Source organism: Dermacentor variabilis, chromosome 8 (assembly GCF_050947875.1).
Source record: "Dermacentor variabilis isolate Ectoservices chromosome 8, ASM5094787v1, whole genome shotgun sequence".
Lineage (NCBI taxonomy): Eukaryota > Metazoa > Arthropoda > Arachnida > Ixodida > Ixodidae > Dermacentor > Dermacentor variabilis.
This window is the reverse complement of record NC_134575.1, coordinates 35,882,814-35,907,224: the sequence shown is the minus strand read 5'-3', so window position 1 is coordinate 35,907,224 and position 24,411 is coordinate 35,882,814. Positions and strand designations below refer to the sequence as shown.

General features: G+C 45.5%; 1 protein-coding gene across 7 annotated transcripts in view; it reads left to right on the top strand.

Annotated features, from left to right (window-relative positions):
• The window catches only part of LOC142590001 (prominin-1-A-like), a 60,177-nt gene that overhangs the window by 28,361 nt on the left and 7,405 nt on the right, over positions 1–24,411 (top strand). For 5 of the 7 annotated variants that reach the window (XM_075701798.1, XM_075701800.1, XM_075701801.1 and 2 more), the window contains exons 10-20: positions 1,661–1,741; positions 2,559–2,619; positions 4,959–5,749; positions 7,305–7,385; positions 8,263–8,340; positions 9,390–9,455; positions 10,548–10,685; positions 11,715–11,804; positions 12,244–12,380; positions 15,543–15,596; positions 18,309–18,377. In XM_075701798.1, the coding sequence (XP_075557913.1) occupies positions 1,661–1,741; positions 2,559–2,619; positions 4,959–5,749; positions 7,305–7,385; positions 8,263–8,340; positions 9,390–9,455; positions 10,548–10,685; positions 11,715–11,804; positions 12,244–12,380; positions 15,543–15,596; positions 18,309–18,377 (1,646 nt within the window). The remainder of the gene's footprint in view (positions 1–1,660; positions 1,742–2,558; positions 2,620–4,958; positions 5,750–7,304; positions 7,386–8,262; positions 8,341–9,389; positions 9,456–10,547; positions 10,686–11,714; positions 11,805–12,243; positions 12,381–15,542; positions 15,597–18,308; positions 18,378–24,411) is intronic. The other 2 variants (XM_075701805.1, XM_075701804.1) reach the window with 2 other exon arrangements.

The window sequence follows — 24,411 nt, the reverse complement described above, 5'->3', positions numbered from 1 at the left end:
GTTGCATCTTCAGATGTTCTTGTGGCTTTATTTATTATGCCTTTCTCGTTCTGAATTTTCAAGCAGTCATATTTTTCCAAATACTTGCAAGGCAATAAGTCTCTGCATGCTTACATGATAATTGTGAATTGTTTCACTTGTAACGCAATACTATGTTGAAAATGGCCATTTTGCAAAGTTGCAAAGCCATTCAAACCACAAGGATGAAGTTTATGCAAATCCATCTACTATTACATAAGGGGTGGGTTACACCAGTACATTATGTTGTTATGCTGCTACATTGGACCACGCAATGAGTAGCAACATGGCTGAAGACCGAGCAAGCAGGAGGAAGTGCCAAGTGTTGAAATGTTTTATTCTGCGTCATGACATCACGACACATACATGCACATACACCTCCTGGGAAACAAGACTGAAACTGGTTTGTAGAAAAGCTAATATGGTAAATTATTTAGGGTGCGCCGAAGCTCGCAGCATATTTATTAGGTCTTCGAGGTGCAGGACATTCACGTAACGAAAAAAAAAAACAATGACGATGTAATGTCAGTACTCATTAATTTGTAAAATCGGATAGTTCTGACGCCTCCTATAGTCATGCCAGATGTTTGGCCTATTTGACGGACCCAAACTCAATTCAGGTGTGTTTGGCTGCGCACCAGTTAATTCGAACAACTCTCGGGGCATGGTGAGCATGGAGCAGCACAAACGCCCAATGCGAAAGCAGCACTAGCGTCCAGTCGAAACAAAGTGTCGGAGCTGGCATTGTCACAGTCATTGGCGAAAACCGTGCAAGAACGACAGGAACACCGGAACGCTTTATACCCGCCATGCATGACATTGCGTTCGTTCTGTGCCTTCAGAACTAAGTAGCCGCCACCCACGACTGCGTTGATAACGATCATGGCTTCGTCCGCAGCTACTGCAGAAAACAGTAGATTCGGTTTCAGTGTACGCATTCGTCGGCCGTATTCCTTCAGAACTGCATAGTCACCATCCACGATTGCATTAAAAACGACCACGGTTTCGTCCGCAGCAGGTGTGGCGAGCGGTAGTTTCGTCTTTTACCCGGTGCAATGTTTGCGCTTGCAATGTCACAAACACAGCAGAAGCTGTCGAGGAGGAAGAGCGTATCAGCCGTGGCTCAGTGATTACACCACGATGGCTGGCCAATGTGTTGTTGGCAACCTGTGTCAAAAAGGTAATCGAGTGTGTGCGTGAGTAAAAAGGCGTGCCTCGGATGAAGACGAAAATCTTGTGATGCAGCCACACTGCGAGGGAAATTGCGAGGCCTTCGCTGCTATGGGTGCTATCAGTCTAGAATGACAACAATCGTAGCTTCCGCACTGCTCTTGTGCCTAACAGGAACAGGATTTGCTGAATTATTCAATACACAAACAAGTGTTGATGCAGCAAGCATTTGCTTGTGGTTCTCTTGATATCCTCGATAATTCGACTTGCAGTTAATTCGGATATCTATTTTTCGGTTCCATGAAATCCAAATGAATGAGGTATAACTCTTTTAAAAAGTGTTTCAGGACTTAAGGGTTGTCTGTGCTGACTAATGATGGGAAGTTGATGCATTGTTGTCGAAGGCACTGACAGCCCGCCTGACTGTTCACTGAGTCCCTTTTCACACATGGTGGCCCATTTCTCATTTCAGGTGAATGTGGATAAAATACAAAAGGCCAAGGATGATATTGACAAGCTGGAGCCTGCCAAGCTCAAGAGTGAAGTTGAAAAGGTGTCTATGCTTCAGCATCTTTTTTTTCTTCTTTCTTTAAATTTTACTGCTGGGAATATGTTGACGGACATCCTGCACCTCCTTGAAATTCTAGTCTGGTGTCATGCAATCACAGTTGGATCTCTTTGTGTTTGTTGCAAGCTATATTATCGCCATCAGCCACATCGAACTCCACCATGTGACAGGAACCTCTTTGAAGAATAGACTCGTGCAATGGGGATTCGTGGGGCTGCAGGCTTTACTTATATCTGTCTGTTCGTTTTGTTCTTTTTCTACTTTTTTAAAACTCATTTATCACCCTATACCAAATCCATGCAAGTCAATAGCCTGAGCCCATCCATAGAGTCGTAGCATGAAGGTGCAAATTGTTTCTCTACTGGGCTTCTGTTGTTCTCTTTGTTCATTTCTGTAGTGCTCCAATTTTGTTTCCAGAAAACCACTGAGCTTACTGCATAGCCTGGGGCGTTATTCTGATTCAGTAACCTTGAGAGAGAGTTGATCTCTCTTTAGTGTGATGCAACATCAGTGTGCTACTGGAACAAGTGTCCTCCGAGTGCGGTTGCAAACTGTCGAGCGTTTCATCACATTCATCAACTTCCTCTGCTTAGCCAATCAACAGGAACCGAAGGCAACATGCCTGAAAGAAATCACTCAAGAATGTAGCCCCTAGTTAATGTTGTTCTAGCCTGGAAAGATTAAGCCAACGGCTTACCGTATCTGCTGATGGTTAATGCTGGTGGTTAAAACGTTAGATTAGAATAATTTCTTTCTGTAAATTTGCTAATGTCTCTCTCCCTTTCTCCCTTTTGTCCAACAGGCCTTGGACACAGAAGAGAGGAGAAAGGACATCATGCAGAAAGTTAACACAGCAACAGAAGGTGAGCAAGTACTTGGTTCTCGTGATGACCATTTGAACACATACGTTCAGCACTAAAGGTGCTTTCAAGTACATTAAACCGTTTTCGTGACGAAGTCAACTGGGCAGCACAAGAATTCAGCAGGCGTGGCAGCTTGGTAAGAGTGGGTGCGTCTTGAAAGCTGTGACCATAGCAGCAGGGCCACCGGAACGCGGGGCTACCCCTCAGAAATGTTTCTTTCCCTAGTTGGCTGCTCCCATCGCCATCTGATGGCCTCCAAGACCGGAGATGTTATCACACTGGCAATTTTGGAGGCTACAACTCACCAAGGTGGCGAGAACTGCGTGCCATATTTAGCCAAGGCCATTAGCCAAAGTTGTTGGAACACCAGTTCTCCATGTTATGTTTTAGGGAAAAAAAAGAGGGAAAGGATTCAAGTGCTGCGAGTACACTGTTCTCTTCAAAGAATTTTCTGCAATAACTACTAGAGAGAACTCTGGCGCTACGATGCTATGGGAATGATGGATTTGTCTGATCTTCACGCTTGTGGCTTGAGACATTCTTGTGGCTTTGTTCATTGAGTTTTATCTGCCTTCTTTGTCTTTAATTTCAAAGCATTCTACACTTTTAAAAATGCAGGAGTCCCTATGAAAACGCACAATCGCTACCCATTGCAGCGGTTCAGCCCGTTGAGGGGGCCACATAGAAGCGCCAAGCGTCTCGACAGTATCAGGCTTCTGTAGTAGACGTCCTGTGTCCGAACCCTGCCGTGGGACAGTTATAATGGTGCTTGTTTAATTATTTACAGCGCAGTACTTTTGTTTAAAATGACTAGTTTACAAAGTCGTGAAGCTGTTTGAAGCCAGGAGGACGAAGTTTAGGCAAATCGATGTACTAACCGCCATTCCCGTGCTGGCCGAACCACCCTGCTTGAAGCTCCCGTTAACAGTAGCACCAGAGTTACGACTAGTACTTATTCTATGCAACTCTTTTTTTCTCTGCCTCGGGGCAAGGCTGAAGGCATGGATTTGTGCAGGCCGCCTTGCGGGCACCTCAAGATTAAGAATTTTGGCCAGTTTGGCCTTCTTTATAAGCGGAGCCCACTTCTTGTGAGCTTCGAGTATGCCGGTCTAAAGAGCATGCATTTGGATTGGGATTACGTAGCACGTGATTCAAACTGATAATTTGCATAAATCAATATTGTTGTAACAAAGGCTTACAGTACGAATGTGGGTGATCAGGGAATAAGTAATCTCTGTACTGCAGCCACGTAAAACCTGTGTCGGCAGGTTATATTATAGATCGTTATGGTCAGAATGAAAGCTTATTTCAAGCATCCTATGATTTGCCTTTTATCAATGTTGATAGGCTTTCACCTGTATATCACCTGTAAAGGGTGAAATTCACTGTGCTGTCTTCATCTCTGCATCTGTGGTTTGTGGCGCGTGATGGTTCGGATTAACTTAAAGGGTTTAAATTCGGCTCCATTTCACTTTATTGCAGTAGTAGACGAGACTGCCACTTATTGTAGGTCAGTTGCATTTCTCTCTTCATTCAGTAACTCTAAAATCGCATTAAAAAAATGACGTCTGTGTTAAGCGTTCTTGTAACAAGCACCACGGTGCCCTGAACATTGGTTTACTTTTCGGTGCTGTAACCGATTGAAATTTGTAGGCACGCAGTGTAAATTATTTAGAATTACTCGAATCACTAATTAGTGACTTCACTGTGTTGGGCCCGTGCCGTTTGGCTTGTTGGGGAGGTTTCTAGAAGTAAATTCGGTTGCAAGTCTACCTAATACCTTCAAGTTCAACATAATACCTTCAACTTTGTCTCCATTTGATTTTCTTTCTTACGGTCCATTCCTCTTTTCTGGCAATCCTGTGCTCAAATGCCACATACCACCTTGCCCAACAGCCTATCCTTGTAATGTAAATAAATGTATCATTATTCACTGCTGTGCTGGTTCGTTCATACTTAGTTATTGTTTAAAAGACTTTGAAAAATGTGGAGATATGACAGAACAGGTAAGAACAGCAGACAGCATAATTACTTGATGTTATGTTGGAGCAAGCACGCATTTTTGCAATTTAATTTCCATTGCTACCTGGTCTGATTTTGGTGCAGTAGTGTGTTTGCGCATGCCGAAACCTTTCCTGAAAAATTTAGCCATTCCCTTAAGTAAACCTAGTTTCAAATGACGCTCGTCTATGTCCTGTTATTTCTTTACACCTTTTCATCCCTTTTGCACCATAACCACGTAGATTAAACCTAGGGTCATCCTTTCTTTGAAGTGTTATAGTTCAGTTGAACCGAGCAAGGACTTAGTTCGTTTCCTTGTTCTTCTATTCATGCTTCAGAAATCCGCACCAAACTCAATGATGTCGAAAAAACGCTCCGGGATACGAGCAGCAAGTTTGACCTGCAGCTCATCTCCAACCCGAATGTTCTCGACGTGACATCCATCAGAGACACTTTCGAGGAAGCCAACAAGTACGTCACATACTACGGCTACGTCACCCTAGCCATCGCCTGCGTGCTCGCGTTCGTGCTCGCCTGCTACGTGCTCGGCCTCACTTGGGGCGGCTGCGGCTCCCGCGAGGGCTCCTGCAACCGCAAGACTGGCGGGAGCTGTCTGACGACCGGCGCCGTCCTGTTCGTGCTGGCATTCTTCGTGCCGATGGTGCTGTCGACACTGATCCTGGCCCTGGGAATCATGGGGCAGCGAGGCGTCTGCGACATCGCCCGCGACCCCGGCAGCGAGCAGTCGAGGTTGCTCATCGGCCAGGTCGCCCAGGCGGCAAGCAAGGAGGTGGCGCAGATCAATGCCACGACCATCGAGGAGATCATCGTGCGCTTCAGCGAGTGCCGCAACAAGTCGTACAGCCTGTTTCAGCTGCTCGGCAAGGAGCTGGTGATGAATATCACCCGCCAGGCAGCCGGTGGCCAGGCTGGGAAGGGTTCGGTCGATTGGCTCTGGGGTGAAGGTGATGTGGCGCAAATCGACATCGACCAGGGCATAAAGGACTTTGAGAAGACAATCAATGACATCAACGTTGACAACATTGTGCCAAAGCAGGTTGATGACAGGATCGAGCAACTGAGGAGCTTCAACATTAACAGGCGGGACCTTTCAGATTTGAAGACCAAGGTATTGTTTGGAGCTTTGCGCAACGTTACAAATTCAGTACATGGCTGCGACAGCCAGTCTTACTGTAGGGGTTGTAGTGTGACAGGTATGGTCAACCGCCAAATTTTATGAACTGCGGGACCTGAGAAAATATTGAACTTCCAAGCAGCTTGTGACAGCAGCCAGTAAAATCCTGCAAGACAGTGTTAGTGTTTCCACATACTACCTATACTACAGGATGTAAATCAGCGTACTAATCTGCATTCCAGAGATATTGGGCTTTTTCTGACCCTGCGGACTGTAAACTTTTGTGGTTGACTGTATCTATGTGTTGAGAGGCCTTCTGAAATTAGCGAAACTTTCTGCGCCAATCCTGAACAGTGCAGTTTGCTGTGCTATGAAAGTTAGAAATTGTTTGAGTAGCACATGGCATTTATATGTTTTAGAGGTGCTAATCTAACAAGCTTTGTCCCACATTTGGTGAGAGACAGGGAAAATATTTACTGGAGCGCCAGTATTCGCAAGTTTGGGGAAGGATGTCTTGTATATCCACTTGTGCACAGACATCTCAAGCACTTAGCAGCGTAAATTCTGAAATTAAATTGTGTACCATGAAGTGATTCATTAACATGTTGATTAGTATATATATATTTTTTGTTATTTAGTAATTGGTCATTACCACACATTTATCTATGTTTACTGCCACTACTAATCCATTGTCACAGAAGGAAAAAATTCACGCAGGAATTCCTCTGGGAATTAGTCTAAGTATGCATAAGCATTGTTCCGCTTGCTCATCTCCACGCGGCCCGGTATTATTATCAGTGTTATGCAAATTGATCCGACAGCGCTGCGGCGATAAGAACGGCTGCAGGTGGCGGCGTAAGGTGAAGTGATGGCGCAAGCAAACTACTGCAGGTGGTGATTCCAGGCACGCTGATGACGTATCAGTCATTATGAGCTGTTGTTGTCTGTTTTTAGCACCTTATCCATCCGCGTCGAACCGCTATCAACCGTGACCAACCGTACTGCGGCATGACTTAAAGATGGTAACAGCACAAACGCGCGCATCCACAAAGTAACGACGACGAAACACAAGTTAAAATTTTTAAGTCAAGTATGCATCAACTCGCCCAGAAAGAAGTTTTAATGACGTACTGAGGCAACAGCAGCTGTGTGTGGTGTTCTCGTGTTTCAGGCGATTGCGTATGGCACAGCTGCGCGAGATCTACCTAGATGGGGACAGAGTGTGCCGGCTGCTGATCTCTTCGTTTGCGCTGCGTTGTCGTCATTTATGAAGCAAGATGCTGGGGGCTCTGTTTTGAAAGGGGTGTTGTCTTACGTGACAAATGGACCGACAGGTTTCTTCATTGGGTAGGCACAGAAACGCTTATGTGTCTAAAACCAGATGAACTTCACTGGCCGTTCTGAAAAATTTTGACTGCTCACATTTGAAACACCCTGTATATTGGCATGCGTTCAAGCAGCAAATACGGAATATGCGCTTATATGTAGCCGTCTTGTTAGCAGTAGCAGCTTTTATTTTTTACTTACCGATTTGTTTCTCTTCTCGTAGGTCAATGATGCCCACCTCAAGTTTAACTTGGCTGAGGTGTTGACAAAGATGGAGGAGTTCAAGTCTGGAAAGACTGGTGAGGTGAGTTTCCTCCCAACTGCTTCATTCTTGGCACTGCGTTTGAGCCATGTGCAAACGATGCTAGCAATAGTACTAAACTAGTAGAGTTCCTTTGTCACGCGCGTCGCAAAGTTGGTCTGGAGACTATTCAGACTGGCTTTAAGAAATGATGCGTGTCCAACACACTTGAGAGCACCAAGAGCGATGTTTCTTTTTGAGTGCCGAGGACGCTTGCAAGGCATCCGGCAAGGATGACTTTTTTGGCAGTTCCGACGAGGATGCGGTTTGTGGCATCGACTAGCAAGGCTTAGTAGCCGGGCTTAAGGAAAATAAAGGTGTGTCATGTTCAAAGTTCTTTTCAGTTTTTCCAAAAAGATCAGGGTCGACCTATGTGGGAACATTTTTTTTTTTTTTCTTGGGGAGTTCACCATATATTAGGGGTCGACCTATATTTGAGTAAATACGGTAAGTTCATGACGTTGCACTGACATACCTTTGCTTGAGTTCTGTCGCAAGATTCGAAATGTACAAGCTCGGCCTTAATTCTCTGTTGTAGTAATCAACCCTCTACCGTGAGATTCGATGAAACTAGAGTTTATAAAGAATGCTTTATCAGTCTAGACTTATCCAGCGTTTCAATTAAGGGTACTGCTAAAGTACTCACTTGCAGGTAGGAACGAGAAATTTGATCTTTCTCGAATCATTCTAGATGGAATGCGAAGTGTTCCACCTGCGCTACTGAAGACAGGAACCCCTGTTAGTGGGCCGACAGTCTCCTGGGGGGATTTACACGTGGCTGGGCTTTTTTGCTTTCCCAGCGCGTTAGCTTGCTTTTCGGTTTTTGTGTGCACTTAATCGTGTGTTGATTTGTGTGCTGCCTGTGGTTGGCTTCTTGAAGGTGTTGACGCTCCTGAACAACGTCACTGATGAACTCAAGAAGCTTCAGGGATTCATCGGGACCCTTGAACAACTCAAGGTGAGTTCTCCATGAACACCAATGGCCACTGTCAAACAGGCCGGAGCTCAAAGCTTTAAACTGAGCGAGAAGGGCATAAAAGTGAAGTGTAAACGTGCCTTGTCGTGCGTTTACCCGATGCGTCACTCGCTGTTGTTCCACATTTCCTAATCCTTTGCCTCCAGAATAATTTTTTTACATCTCCCAAAATACAAATTTTTAAAAATTCTTGATTGACTCATCATATTAAATGCCAGAAATACATTTAGGATGATTATACTTATTTTGGGAACATGCAAAAAAATTTTTTGTGCTAGAAAAAGTTGCCTTCACTGCAACGCTTGAGGTTGACTTTTTCAACACCAATAAATTTCTTTTAAAGTTAACATCCAGAACGCGACTTCCGTACCCCTGCGAGAGTTGTGACGCAGCGGACTACCAGGTGCAATGAATAATTACCTGTTTCTGGCAGTTTCCTCGCGGAAAGATTCAACCACTACATGTGCAGCCCAACGACGGCAGTATTTTTGTTATTGTTAACCTAAACAAAATGCTTCTGTCGAGATTTTGAAACTGTTGCAGTGCCATCTGTGACCAGAAAACTGAGACGTAGACCTGTGTATATGCCCACATTGTCCTTGGTGAGATAAATTTGCCTTTACCACGAACTAGCCCAGCTCTTCAGAAGTAGCTGGTGGGCAAGACACTTGGACATGCCTAGCTCGTCTGTAAGAGGTAAAAGGTTAGTTAAGAGGCAGCATTGACCTCGACCAGCTCCGATTTCTTGTATTCAAAATGCGTGAAACACAGATACGTTTTGATTAGACAACCAGTAGACCAATTTGAATTAAACATGCTGCACTTCTCTGTTCCTAAGCATCCACTCATATCTTAAATGTAAAATTCTGTGCAGAGCCTGTGTTATATCTACAACGTCTAAAGGCATGCTTTCTAAACTGTCCAAAGTTTCATTGCAGTTGGCCTTTAAACACCTAATCACACTTTTTCACGTCATTGATTCTAGTGTACTATGTATAACAAAATTTGCTTGTGTGTGCTCTTGTTTACAGGGGGTAGTGGTGCCATCTATTGGACGTGTAGAAAGCCTTCTAGCCATAAATGGCACAGACCTGAATGTGAGTAACATGCATGTTCAAAAAGCTGTGCGTTGCTATGGCAAGTTAGGCGCTCGCATGCTTGGCATTTCTTCATAGTAGATGTATTTTTCTGCCCCCTTTTCCATATTTTGTCCTTTAATCATTTGGAGCCTGTTACATTGGTGAGACAGGCATCGCATTTATTTTCGCAGTTGGTCACCAACTGATAATTCAGTTGCTGAAAAGACTGCTTGAAAGACCGAATAATTAGGAGTTTGAAATATTGGATTCGTCAGAAATGAACTAAGTAGCCAAAAAAAAATGCTCTCCATTGCATCCTTGCATGGACATATGCTTGTATGCAACCTAGTCAGTCTATATTTTTACCATTGCCATGCTGTCACTACAAATAGATGAAAGTGCGGTCTACGTATGCACCGAATCTCCATCTGTGGACAATACACAGAGGTCATCAGCTGGGCTTCTATAGCCAAATGGTCACAAGATTCTTCGCAGCAATCGATGTCTGGCGGCCTCCCTCAGTTAAACGCCACTCTTGTCAGTGCTGATAATGCAGGTTGAGTTGGTGCCATTTGAAGCTGCCTGTCGATCCTGAACAACAAACATTCATAACAGCAATCGAAAGAAGTCACTCGGGACTGTGTTGTTCTTTCACTCGTGAAGCAACCAACGCTGGACGTGCTAAACTGCACGCAACAAACCACAAATGCAGCTTAACACGGTTGCGCAGAGCAACAAAGGGACAAGACTTGAGTGAGAAAACAACACACAACTAATTAATTTTTTACTCAATTTTTATTTCACTGTTTTCTTCGTACCAGTGTGAACAAGTTATAGTTTCGGTCGATATGAAAAACTGCAAAAATGCTCCCATTAATCAAGCACTAGACCGATTTAAATTAATTTTATTCCATTCGTGAGGGAACGTTAGACTTCATGTTCTTGTTCAGTGTATATTTATAAAGCTTGTTGAGGAAGTGAACTGGGCGCAGTCACGTTATCACTTAATTTTGCTAGTTTCTCCTTCACATCGATGTGTGCCAGCTTGCCCAGTTGTCATTTGCTGGGAGCAGCAGGCCCCTGCAGCGAATCACTTTCCACCTGTTTCAGGAGTACGCTTACAAGATAATCCAGGACGCCAAAAACCAGCTGAAGGAGGACGTTGTGAGGACCATCGAGTCGGCGAGAAAATACAAGGACAAGTTTCTCGAAATGGTCAACGAGTACCTGAACCACACCAGGAGAGGGGTGCGTCTACATGCGCTTGGCGTTGCACGACGTTTTGCTACCGCGGAGCGACACTGGGCAGTAAAACTCTCTCGTTTGGCTCGGCTCCAGTTTGGCTCGTTGAAATACAGTCGCCCAGTGGAGTGGCTCGGATGTCTGTGACGTTGGGTCGCTGCGCGCAAGGTCGTAGGTTCGATCCCAGCCTCAGCAGTCTCATTTTGATGGCAGGCAGAATGCAGAAACGCCCACGTATCGAGACTTAAATGTGCATTAAGGAAACCCGGGTGGCCAAAATGAATCCTGCGCCCTTCACTGCAGCGTACCTCGCCTCTCGGTGCACATTCTTGGGACGTGAAATCCCACAATTTAATTCAAACACAGCCGAACACTGTAGTGCGCCAAACAAGTATAACCAATTAGTGGATGTGAGAAAGTGAGTCGAAAGCGTTTATTGCCCATGTCAGTGCTTAACAAATGTAGCAGCCGGGAACCTGGTGAGTAATAGACATCACTGTGGAGACGATCATACAGGGTTTTTGGGGGAGCCTGGAAATGCTACTCGCTGCTCGTAAGTGATCTGATGAGCTGCGTCGGCTTGCGCTATGTCATTCACGAATGTAAGCGGCGGATGAGCTTAGAGCAGCGGGAAGTCCAAGTAATGAAGGGCAGAGAAAGGCTTGTGTCCATAGACAAGATAAAAGGGTGAGTAGCCAGCAATCTCGTGCCCAGAAGAGTTGGGAGAGTAACATAAGGCAAAATAATAGCTTCTCAGGCGCAGTGATTGGGGAACGTACATTTATAGTATGCTTATGACAAATATCAAATATAAGTATGTTATAACGAATTGGGCCTGCTAGTGTCTGAGATTTGTTCTCGGTGATTGCCAAGTATGCCAGGAGTTTGTTGATAACCTGGCTTGTCTGCTTAAGATTGGAATCATTGAGCGTGTTTCGATCGGACTCTCTCTTTTCATTTTGTTTGCCAGTTTATCTGTCATTGGTCATTCAGTCAGTTGACATCTTATATCTTTTACCACGTTTTGACATTTAGGTGGAAGAAAACGTTGGAGACTGCCGGGCTCTGTATGGAGTCTACAGTGCTGCTGTGAGCTCAGTCTGCGACGATGTCCTTTTGCCACTGGTAAGGGACTTTTCATTTGTAACACATAACATCATTTGTGTTCCTCTATTCTGTCGTTTGTGGTTGCATTTTTGCTGCATTCATTTCAGTTCTTAGTGCAAAATTTGGTTAAGTATGAACATGTAATCAGTACAGTCTTAAGTGAGGTTGATTTGTAAGAAAAATAATTAAAGCAAAACTTTTTATGGAGAGGTAAAGAGAATGATATATCCACCTTTCTTCATAGCTTGTTTGTTTTTTTCCTCTTCTGCCAATGACACGCATGTGTGTTCATATCTTATCCCATTTGAATACTCTCTGTTATTGCATTATGGTACTACAATTTCTTTTTACTTTCCGCATTATTTCTTGTTGATAGCCTACTCTATGCACTTCAGTTTTTTTTTTTTTTTTTTAATAAATGATGTGAATCGCACAAATCGTGGCTTGGCTTTTTCAGAATGGCTACTGGTTCAGTGTTGCTGCATTCCTGGTTGTGGGCATTCCGGCCGTCATGTTTGCTCTGTGCCTAGCTTCGTTGTACGCCAGAGTGGACCCGGCAACCTTGTACCTGGACCCACTGAGTCCTGTAGACTCGTAAGTACAGTCTTGTTTCAGTGTGTGTGTGTGTGTGTGTGTGTGTGTGTGTGTGTGTGTGTGTGTGTGTGTGTGTGTGTGTGTGTGTGTGTGTGTGTGTGTGTGTGTGTGTGCGCTGCTTGCGTAAGGTTTTCTGAAATCAGATGGTGTGTATTGCATTGATTCTTTCTCTTATTTGCACTTTTGTCACGTGAAAATTGCACAGGAAATGACAATGGCATACAAGTTGCCTTTACGTCACCCTGTAATGTTTATGAAAAAAAGTGTAATGGTGAATCCCACTGGGCATTTGGAGGAGCATGCGTATATCCTCAAGCAAGACCCCTGATGACACTTGCATGCAGCAAACCCAAATGTGATCTAAGGGAACTAAATGGCGATCGACAGAGGTCACGTGATCGGCTGCAGCTGCTGACTAAGGAGGGACTTGCAATGGCTGCTTGTTCGCACCAGTAAGCACTACCTGCCCGTAGCCACACACAGGTGTCTCTCGATTGATGCCACTAGCGTCGTCTCGCACCACCATCGTCACGTAACATTGCAAGATTTGTCGGACGATCTCGCCGCTGCCACCATTTGTAAGATCTGGAGTCGGGCTTGTAGGACAATCGGAGGAACTTGGGGCGACAGGACTAGGCGAGCAGGATTTATTTACAGTATTTACAGTTGAACATGGGATACATTTACACAGTCTAGCGTGACTCCCAAATGGAGCCCGCAAGACGAAGCATACAGCAATCGAGCACACAGCTCACGAGTACATTTCGAGCACAGAGCACGACGACGAGCACACTCTAGCCGCCGACAACAGCTCGTTATATCCACTTGGTGTTCCCTAGATCCCTAGGTGAGGCAACACGTTCAACGTCACCGTAAACAGGCTGCCTCTCTGTGGGACGTTTTACAAACACACACTCGCACACACAGGTTTCAGTGCCCCCTCCGCGGGCAGACTACCTTTGCAGCGCAGTCGTCATGGTGGCCATTGTCCTGCGTCCCCGTAGCCAGGCGGTCACGCCCGACCCCACCCGGCGCCTCTAAATTCCAGAGCTGCCTTTCTCCTGTTCTCCGAACGAGGTGCTTAGTGGATGAACGCCGCCGTAGTCAAGTTCTCCTAAGGAAGTTCACGGTTGGTTAGCGCCCTCCTCGCTGGTTCTCTGAAGGGCGCCACCACCCCGGATCGGTTGACGCACATGCAGCGGACGCACCTGCAGCAGTACCCCTGCAGGCCGATCCTAACAACATAAGCATTCAGCGTATCCCGTTCTCACGCCACTGACTGGTTCAGTAGGTTTGGCACTGCAGTCACGTGTCTGAAAAATTGAAGCGGCTAGCAACTGACCCAAGACGTTCGCTTTTCAACCAAAGCGACCATTTTGAACTATTTGTGACCAACTTAGTCGCGTGACCTCTGCGAGTTGCCCTTGTGCATGAGCCCCAAGTCGACAGCGGAGCACGGGGACACGGGTCTGCTGCCGAGTGACTTGATCCGTGACGGGGATGTTAACTGTGCCCCATAGCAGCCAATGCTACAAAGGCTAGCGAGACTTCTGTCGCTGCTTGCATTCTCAACCAAAAAATAGTGTTCATGCATGAAAGGAAGACATACACATGCACCGTGTCATTCTGTGTAACGTGCAAATATGATAATTTGATGTTAGAAAATGGAAGTCATTGTTAATTTGAACCTATTTACCACCGAACAAGTGAAGCGACACCTTTCTGCGACCATTGACCGCAGTACACTGCTTGCGCTCGAGACTATACACCGACTGTACACTATACACCGTCTATTCCACCGCCTATACACCGACTATTCCAACTATACACCGCTTGCACTCGAGACCAAAATAGTACATCGCATGTAAATATTAATTAACGTGATTTGACGTGACCTGAAGTTCGCAAGTTCTATAGCTGTACACTTGAAGCCGACAATAACGAAAGCCCGATACGGGTAAATTCTTGCCACAACAAAATGTTCTTTTATCCTCAACGAACGGCCACAGGATTCAATGCATTCCGTATCTCTCAACAAGCCGTCACTAATCTGAAATCCTGCATCAATAAAATTTGCCAACACATTAGACCCAATGTCATTTTCTCCTCACCTGTGTAAAAAATCATCACAGCACGCTTAAGAAGCCGCCGCCAGGTCTGTTTACAGAAGCAGCAAAGTGCTGGAACTGATTACTTGCGCCGGAAACACGTTATGTCTGCCATTTTATTTGTCAGTCAGCCGTTTCAAATGGCATGACCGCATCGCCATTGATGATCCTGATTGTCGTCAAAGTCTTCACTGTGTGTAGCGCATAATCTGGCTCAGTGAAAAAAAGTGCAACAATAACAACAAAAAAAACGCCTGTGGTTTAGCTCTGGTTAACCCTAGTTGAATGTCTTAAGTAGCTCCTGAAATATGGAATTCTTTTTCGCATGAAACCATGCTCACACAATAAAGGTGCGAAGAAGAAACACGGTCACCTAATTTTATTTGTTGCACAAAGCAAGAGCGTGTAGAAAGCAACTCGAGAACATCGGACATTTTCCATAGAAAGGCATTGACGCCTCTCACGTGACAGGCCTATGATCGGAGAGTCATTTCATGGCACTGTTTTGAAATAGGGGACATCAGCAGGCCTTCCTGCAAGGTGCTCCGTCCACACCTAAAGAGTATATCTACACTGTAGCCTAGATCAATCATACACTGTACAATGTACAGCATGTCTCCAGTCAGGCACTCAAGCCTTCATGTGCTGCAAACTTGTGTGGCTTTCTGGGCAGATTGGCTGTAAAGCCAGGCTTGCAAGGCATTCAGTTTGGCAAAACGCTGATCGTCAAAGTCTGCTCGAAGCACACTGGAGAATCAGCACAATTTGTCGAAGCGGGAACGGCTGGCTATGAGGTGATCGACAGCGAAGCAGCTATGGTAGTCTGTGTCAACCCTTGGAAAACAAGTGCTCAACTGCAGTGCTGTACCAACAAAGAAAGAATGTGTCAATGAAGACACAATTGCAAAATGCATGCAGTCTTAGTAATATTCCCAGTTTCAAGCATACCGACTTGCATGTTGACCTCTCAAATTTTCATGGTGGGGGAAATTGGCTTCGATGTCCTTGTCGATGAGGATTACAAATCTGTTTCTTCGTTCTTTTATCTGCTCAGGGACCACGTGTCTGGAGGCAGCTACATGGACAGTGACACCATCCCGCTTGCACGGTAAGCTGCGTGCCCACCCCTGGACTTGGCACTCCCAAGGAGGATTGTGACTGCCCCTGCTTTTACTAACAGTTTCTAGCACAGTTTAAGGCTTACTGCCTCAACTGCACCCACGCACTGCATGCATCTAGTCATTCTTTTGTTTCACTTGAATGTCTTTTCAACTTTATTGAGGCACTCTAGTCTCCCAGCATTGAGTACTTCTAGTTGTTTCCGACCCGCCGTGGTGGCGCAGTGGCTTTGGTGTTCCTCTGCTAAGTCCGAGGTTGTGGGGTCAAATCCCGGCGGCGGCGGCCGCATTCCTATGGGGGCGAAATGCAAAAACACCTACGTGCCAGGCATTGGGTGCACGTTGAAGAACCCCAAGTGGCCAAAATTTATACAGATATGGTGTGTCTCGTAAACGGATCGTGGTTTTGGCACATAAAATCCCAGAATTTAATTAGTATGCCAGTTGGTTCTGGTAGAACACTTGTTTGTTTCATGTATAGTCGACTGCCAATTATTTGGTCACCAATAATTCGAACATGCTCGATTATTCAGGCAGCCTCACGGCACCGCACTATACACTTAACGTATGAGAACGGCCGAAATTTCGGACACCTTACAGGCACGTTGTGCGATAATTCAGAACTCCGGCTACAAGACCATGTGCTATAATACGCCCACCGAGTCGAGCAGAAATAGTAGCAATATTTTCTATTTGAGATGTCGTCGGCATGCTGACCACGTCACCACTGCTCTGTGACAACGTAACTTGCTAAGCCTAGTCGATCTAATAGTCGCCGACAAGAAATCGTTGCTAGCATTGACAGCAGTTTCATGTATCTGTAGCGACAGCATGACAGTGGTCGGAATACAGGCTGCAATTTTGTAGCGATGCTTTTCACTCAATTCTATGCCACTGTTATCATCCACTGTTCATGGCCGGCTGATCCGTTGACAACGCTTGCAGAATGTCGCTGTGACCACTGAAAAAGCACGAAAAGCGTGAAAAGGAATAGCAACAACTGGTCCTGAATGAACAACTGACCACTGAATGTCTGGTCCAATGCTTGACCAGACACGTGCACCCCCCCCCCCCCCCTCCTCCTCCCGAAATTTGTTAGTATGCAACCTGCCCAACCTTCCATCCTTCCCTCCCCTCCCCTGAAAACAAAAAATTTTAAATGTGGCTATGACCTTGGTAATGCAAAAGATTGCATGCTTGACACTCTGTCAACAATGTCGTCGTTCGCAGACACCACTGTGTCTTGTGCTAGCCAGACGAAATTGAAGCTATCTCCAGCATTGACAAACCTCGAATACGGCACGCCTATTTTGACCACTTGGGGAATAAAGTTGCTTATTATTGGGCAAATACGGTATTTCGGACTCCCGGGTTATTCGGACGTTTTGACAGTCCCCGTCGAGTCTGATTATTGGTTGGCAACTGTGCCGTGTTTCATTCTCAGAGGCTGTTTTTACCCTTTCAAGCCCGTGCAAGCTTGAATGCGATGGTGATCAATTTGACTGTCTTTAACGTTTTTTTTATTTGTTCACGCAGATGCATGGGATGCCATTGAAATTTCTTGTGTAGCAAAATTTCATGGTTGCTGCAGGTATTGGTAGAGGATTCCGATCGTTTCTTATAACTGAAGGCCATGCAGGATTATTGTACGAGACTCATGGGAAAAAAAATATTATGGCAGAATGCCGTTGTTGTGAGCTGTATTGGAATAACTTAACTGTTTACCATAGTGGAATTCACATTTAACTATGCCACGCAGAGAAAACCGGTGATGACTGGCACTGTGTAATGAATGTGTGTGGAGTCTGTCCGTACACAGTGATGTATAGTTAGTGATCGCACTTTTCAACTTAGCATTTCTATAACTTAGCGGAGTGCAGTACGTATTACAAGCTTCACATGCTGATGTAGGAACAACAAATTCTCTGGCACACGTTGATGCCTGTATGGTTAGTAGCCAAGGCAGCCTAAAACTGGGCACATCCGTTAATGGTAGCTGCACCTAAATGTTTCCAGGAAAAAGGCCGAGGGGCCGAGGCATTGCGCTCTTTCTTATATAAAATGCCAAGAACATTGCCATCGATGCAGTGGCGACTCTGGGAGCTACAGTTTAATGCCGCCCGAATAGTGCATGTTGTTTGCTAGCTCTAAGCAGTCTTGTCATGTTTCACTTCTGGATAGAGCTTGCTTCCTTCCATATGTTGACATTCAAGTCACGACCAATAGGTATGTCTAATACAGAAAGTATGCTTTTGCTCCAATGAATTGGAAGGCAGGGGGTTCTGCCATAGCTATAGGCAGGGCGAAACATAGTAGAAAGCAATAGACAGATGACACGAGTGCCTGTGTCGTCTGTTTCTTGTCTTCTTGTCTATTATGTGCCAACTATAACAGACTGTACAAAGCTAGCCCAGTCAGTGTTTGTTATACCACAGGCTACAACTGAAAATGGAAAACACCTTGTAGATGACTAGAAGTGCTCACTGGTGTGGGCCAGCAGGACATTTGCTATTTGTTTTGCATTATCTTCTTTTCTGTGCGAATTATAGAAATTTCCCGAGTGCCCCAGAGTACCTCCTTGCTTCTTGAAAAGCTTCTGAGCGGTTCTTGCCGGTTCTTTCTTTTTTTTTTTTTCAACTGTTTGCATGCTGCATGCTTAGATGGGTCTTCTTCCCCCCGTGCCTTGGCACCTCTGTTTGCAGGCTGAAAAAGCTACCCCAGCAAAACGGACGAGACAATAGGGGCTACGATAACCATCCCTACCAGCGTGGGTTTGTGATTATATAAGCTCTCTCTCTCTTCCTGTCACTGTCTTTCTGTACGTCTGTCTTTCAAGGGTGGTTGTTTTCCTAGGGGGGTCCTGCCCCTCTTCTTTGGCTTTGGTCTCTTGTCTGGCATTCTCAGCAAGCTTGTCTGCCTGTCCGTCGTGGCCCCCTGGCTTCTGCTTCTTCGTCTTTGTTTTCTTTCACGTGTCTCTGTGATGTCATCTATCTGTGGCTTTGGTCTCGTCTGATGTCGAAAGTCCAGCTGTCCATGTTGCCTCATGTATTCTGTTTGGACCTTGTGTCCGTTTGCATGTCTCTGTGTAGTCATCTGTCTCTGACTTTGGTCTTGTCCGGTGTCGTCAGCAAGTCTGTCTGTCCATCTGGCTCTGGTCTTCTGCTTCAGCCTTGTCTTCCCTTCGCATGTGTCTTCTGGGAAGTCTTCTGTCCTTGGCTTTGGTCTCATCTGGTATTGTTAACAAATTCATCTGTCTGCGTGGTTCCGGTCTTCTGCTTGAAACTTGTGTTGCTCGACCTTTGATCTCGTATGATGTCAGCAAGCAGGTCTGCGCTCTGCTTCAAGCTTGTGCTGTTTTGTGCATTTCCTAAGTCTTCTCTCTGTGTAGCTCGACTTCCACTTCAACTTTGTGTAATTTCACCTGTCTCTGGCTTTATTTTCATCTTTTGTTGTCATTAAGTCGTCTGATTGCATGGTTCCTAGCATATTCTGCTTCAAACTTGCATTATCTTGGGCATTGCTAAAGTTGACCATCAATTGCACCTAAACAAAGGCCTTCTCTAATTCTTGCCAGCTCCACTACTCTGTCTTTCTCTCAGTTCTGTGTCTGCTACGTTTGCTGCCGCAAGCTGCCACCCTTCCTCGGATATGTCTGGTGGAGTTGTGCTGTTCTCTATCCTGTCGTCGTACTACATATTTAGGTGCTTTTGGCATGGGCGATGCAGTAGAACTGAAGCTTTTGCATGCCGTTGGCAGTTTTCATGACGACTAATAGCTCATGCTGCTGTGAGGTGCTGTTAACTGCATATTGTTTTCTCGTTTGGGGCTGAGTGAGGTCCTTACATGGTTACTGTGGGTTGTGGTTTCTCACTTAATATTGTGGGCTTGAATGCAGTGCAGGAGAAGGTATCATTCTCAAAGCATTGCTTATAAGTGGTGGCGTGTGAATCAAGTTTCAGCCTAGCGGAATGGCTCTTGCTAACCCGTCTTGGACATGTCTCCCTGAGAACTGTATGCCCAGTCTTAGGCTTAGAGACTCCTGGTGTTGGTCAAGCCAAGAAGGATACGACTGCCTGGTTTTCAGAGACGTCCAGTTCTATCTGAACTATGAGCTATAAAAGCTGGTCTGTTCTTGCACCAGCTGCTGTTGCTGCTTCTGAAGTGTGTGGCACATTTCAGAGGGCAATTAATACAGTGGAACCCCATCGATGCATTCCTCAGTGTTGCGTTTTCCCAGCTACATTGCATTTTCTTGTTCCCGACCTAAATCCAGTTGTCCGCAATGTATTTTGTTCCCACTTGATACGTCGCCCATTCTGTAATGTTCCCAGATCTTCACTGCATTCTAACACGGTGGTCACATAAATTTAGCTGTACAGAGGGAAATTTGCTCTTGCATGTTGCCACAAGTGACCTTTACATTGCTACAAGCGACAGATTCGTTTCAACAAGCAACTGAAGTTGCCAACGTAAGCTAAGCACTTCCTAACCATGGGGAGAAAATGTGCACAGAGCATTTGGCAAAGCACACGAAAAAGTGTGCATCGGTTAAAACCTGCCGGGAACCGCGCCCACTGGACCAAATCTGCCGAGCGCAGGTCTACATTTATTTTGTCGCCTGCAAAGGTCTCGTGTAGCATAATCGCCAGTTCTCTTTAGTCAGCTTCGCTGCAAGAGAGCCGTGTTATGCGGCGAAGGACATCAATAGTGGAAAGGGGCCACTGTCACTGAACATTGTGTGTGTCTTCTCGTAACTATACACACGCCATCTCCGGTCCCAGTACGAGCTCCGAGACTTCTAATATAACTGTGCTGGCAGCCATTCAGAGCTGTTTCAGACGGTCCTGCGGCTTGCAGCCTTCCTCACTGTTACGTTTTCCCAGCTGTTAAGTTTTGTTTTTCGCGATCCCTTGAAAAACATATCAACACGTTTGTACTGTATCCTTATACAAAAAAACAAGAAAAAGGTTATAATGAATTGATCACTAGACACAGCACCCGTGGGAAAGGGGGCAATGATGGTGGCCAGTGCACCACTATACTTAAAGGGCCCTTCACCAGGCCACATAGAAAATTTTCGTTATATGCTGAAAGTTGTTACGTGCCCTATATTCTACCTCAACAATATTTCAAATTGGTTTATTAATAGCCGAGATAGAAATATTTCAGTGCTGCGAACCCATGATTTCAGGAGGCTGGTGTCACTGCCAACTTGACACTCTTTCCACTTGCCCCGTCCAGCCTGCACAAGCGATATTCCTTCTCTCCATTCTGCCACACCAGAGCTCGAGGATCGCAAGACACATACGTCCACAAGCTTCGTATTATTCTTTTTCCTCCCGTTTCTTGCTGCGCGGCGCACTTCCGCTAATGGTGTCGTCCGTGAGCTGTTGCGTTTGTCTCATTTTGCGCAGTGCATAATTTTGTGCGCTGTGCACGAGAACACCCGACTATCGTTTTAAGTCAGTGCTACATGAACACTGAGGCAGACACAAGCTGATCACAGAGCATGATCGCGCGTTGGAACATAGTAGGAAATGACAGTTTTGTTGTCGGCGCGCACGACTGGCCGTGGGAACCTGCAGATGAAATGGAAGTACATCTCTCTTGCTGCGGTACGAAGTAAAATTAAAAAACACGCAGACGTTTGATTTGTGTGTATTATTATTTCTCTAAGCTTTAATTTGTCTATTGAAGCACCAAATTACAAAAGTAACAGATGTTGCCTTGAATAATTCTCGAAGTCGTGTCACTATGAGCGAGGTCACAGGACAGCCATGTATGTTGGCACATTTGCATGATATGCATCGACTCACCAGCTGGGAGTGTGGCACCTGCGAGGAGAAGGGCAAACAGCGTTTGGTTTGAAATTTTAGCTCTTTCTGCAGCGCGTGATGACGTAATACTTAGCAGGCACGATCGTTAGCGTGCATTGTATGCACCGACCTACCTGCCAACCCTCCCGATTCACCCGGGAGACTCCAGATTTTTTATTGAACTTTCCGATTGTATGATCACTGTCTTATATCTCCCAAGAAGTGATCTCTGTTTGCGCAATAATGGTTTTTGCGAAACCGACACTGCAAAATCTAAAGCCACATCGTAATCGCCAGCGTCGCCAACAACGGCCACGCTAGCACCATCGGTATCATCGACTAAGCAACCGACTACGGTGCCTAGTAAGCCGACAAAAGCCAGAGCCAACGTAGCTCTTGTATTACATGCAGGCCTTCCTCGATGGTGCATCTTGTTGCTGCTGCTTGCAAGGCTTTGCTGCTTGTGTGTATGATTAGTGTTGGCTAGGCCGTGTGCACGCGGTGCACCATGTAAAGTTACAATCCTCATGTGCTTGATGCCATGGCGCTATCAAAGCCCCAAAAAAGGTATTTGCAGAAGTTTTTGCGATCTTATACTTCTGTATTTCCGTGCTTTTAAAATGACATCAAGAAAATGAGAACCTTATGCATCTTGTACAACGTGTGGATGCGACGTCAGCACACGGTGGCAAAGGCGACTTGAAACTGCATGTTTCCACGGTGTACCACTGCGCAGCAAGACAACATATTGAACTTTGGAACAACTGCGACGACAGTGTCATACGTGTGGAGTGCCTGTTTACGGGATTCCTCGTCGAACACAACCTACCCCTTAGTGTCAGCGACCATGTTAGGCCTCTTCTACGGAAAATGTTTCCGAAATGCGACGAGACGAAGCGGTATGGATGTCGACGCAACTCTGAAACGCAGCTCGGAAGAATGCAGAGGTGGCCAACCTGAAATTTATTTCACAGGCATTGCTCTCGAGTCTTCGTTTCTTTATTCAGAGTTTCCCTCAGCTGCTGCCCCAAGATTCCAATGAATCTGCTGAAGACGCGTTAGATGATGTCGAAGCTGAGTTTGCCACACTACAGGCGTACAGTCTTCAAGAGCACATTCTGAATGAAGAAAGGTGGGACGTGCCGTGGTCTATGGTTGGAAAAATGAAAAACACTGATGGAAAACATGTTTCACTGAGTTGCTAAGGTGATGCTCGATTTACTCATGATACCGCATAGCAAGGCAGACTGTGAGAGGATTTTAGCACTGCACGAAAAACTAGGACTGAATTCTGCTCATCAATGTGCAACACAACCCTCCAACACCTGCTGCTAGTGAAGGGCCGTCACTCTGGACCATGTTTTGAGCAAAGCTACTCTAACAAATTTTTGAAGTCAGCAAAGCCTGCTACTGCAAGCCACCCCACCCCCGTTGGCGCGAATAAAAGGTCTCCCGATTTTTTATCTCGCCAGGTTGGCAGGTATGCACTGTGCTTGTCGGCGCAAAATGGCCAGACTGGTGAGGGACCCTTTAAGAAAAAAAGATACTGATGCAAGTACTAGTGCTCCATGGCAGTGAGCAAGGTGACTGTGGAAGTGATGAGACCCAACAAGTATGTAAGAACAGTGATAAGGTGATGGTGACATAAAGCATTCTGTGCTTGCACTTACTTCCAAATGTGGAATAGACGATCGCGTGTGGTATGCTACGCAGTTTTTTTTTTTCTTTGAACGGCCGTCCAGCAGCATGTTGCTTTGGTCACTATTTGTGCATCTTGGTATGAAAAGGTGAGCGTACAAAACATTGACATAATCAAAACGAGGACAATGCAAACTTGTGGTGTGGACAGCACAGACGTCTTTCCGTGATTGATTGAAAAGGGCTCTGCCTTTCCTTGAGCATGCTCGGATAGCTTTTGTTGTGTCTTCAGTTTTTCAGTTGATGGTCATAACTTGTGTTGCTCTCGCTATTCTTGCCTTTAGTGTGCCTTCCTCTTTGTACCGTTAATCCCTACCATATCACTCAGCCTTCAGTCATTCTAAGTTATATGTCTTGCTTCGCAGTGCTTGCATGCCCTTGCACAGCGTTCTGCACCTTGCTTCTTAGTCAGAACACCTTTGTAGCAGAGGCAGTGTAGTTGTAACCCCAACCAAGTCGCAAACGAGAGAGATACCACAATAGTTCTGAAGCGCCAACCTTCACGTCGTACCACCAGCAAACGTGGCCATTCTTGTGCTTGTCTGTCTTTTTTTAGCTCAAATATAACTATGAATCCCGATTCAGGTTACACCGATGTATTGTGTCGCAGTGCGATGCTGCTGTTGTGGGTCAATAAGAAGCTGGAGAAAAACAGGTTGGTTGCCGCTGTAAAGACGGCGGCAAAGCAAATGAAGACCATAGTGTCAGCTGTCAGTCTGTAGAGTTTTCATGCCTTTTAGATAAGTGGAAACCCGAAAGTATAAAAATTTAGCTAACATTAGGCCATAGTCCATGACTGAGGAACCTAACAGTAGTAACACGTTTGGTGCACCTGTAAGCCTACCTGTGTTAACTGCCTGTGACAAGATTATCTGCTATTCACTTTTTAAATGTAGCTGCATTAGACTCGACGTGCAGCCTGTGTTCAATCTGTTGGCACTTGATTATGAAAGCAGCACAATGAATGCCATTTATGGTATGGTGGGTTTTCTGTGTGGCTGCTTTCAGCTTGACTTGGTAGCTTGTAATACGAGTTAAAATTTTGGCTCGCTTTCAATACAGCACGAACGCATAATCAGCACCGGAACACAGTGAACTGAAGCACACTGTTAAATGGTGGTACTGCATGGCGTATATGTCTTCGTTCCATAATTAATATGATTGTCCGAAGTGAGAAAGAGTGCTGTGTTTATGTGTTTCCCGTCTTTGGGCTATTTGTGTTGTTTATATGTTCATTACCTATAATGCGTGTTTTGTTAAGTGCAAAGATATTTGTCGCTTCTTATTATCA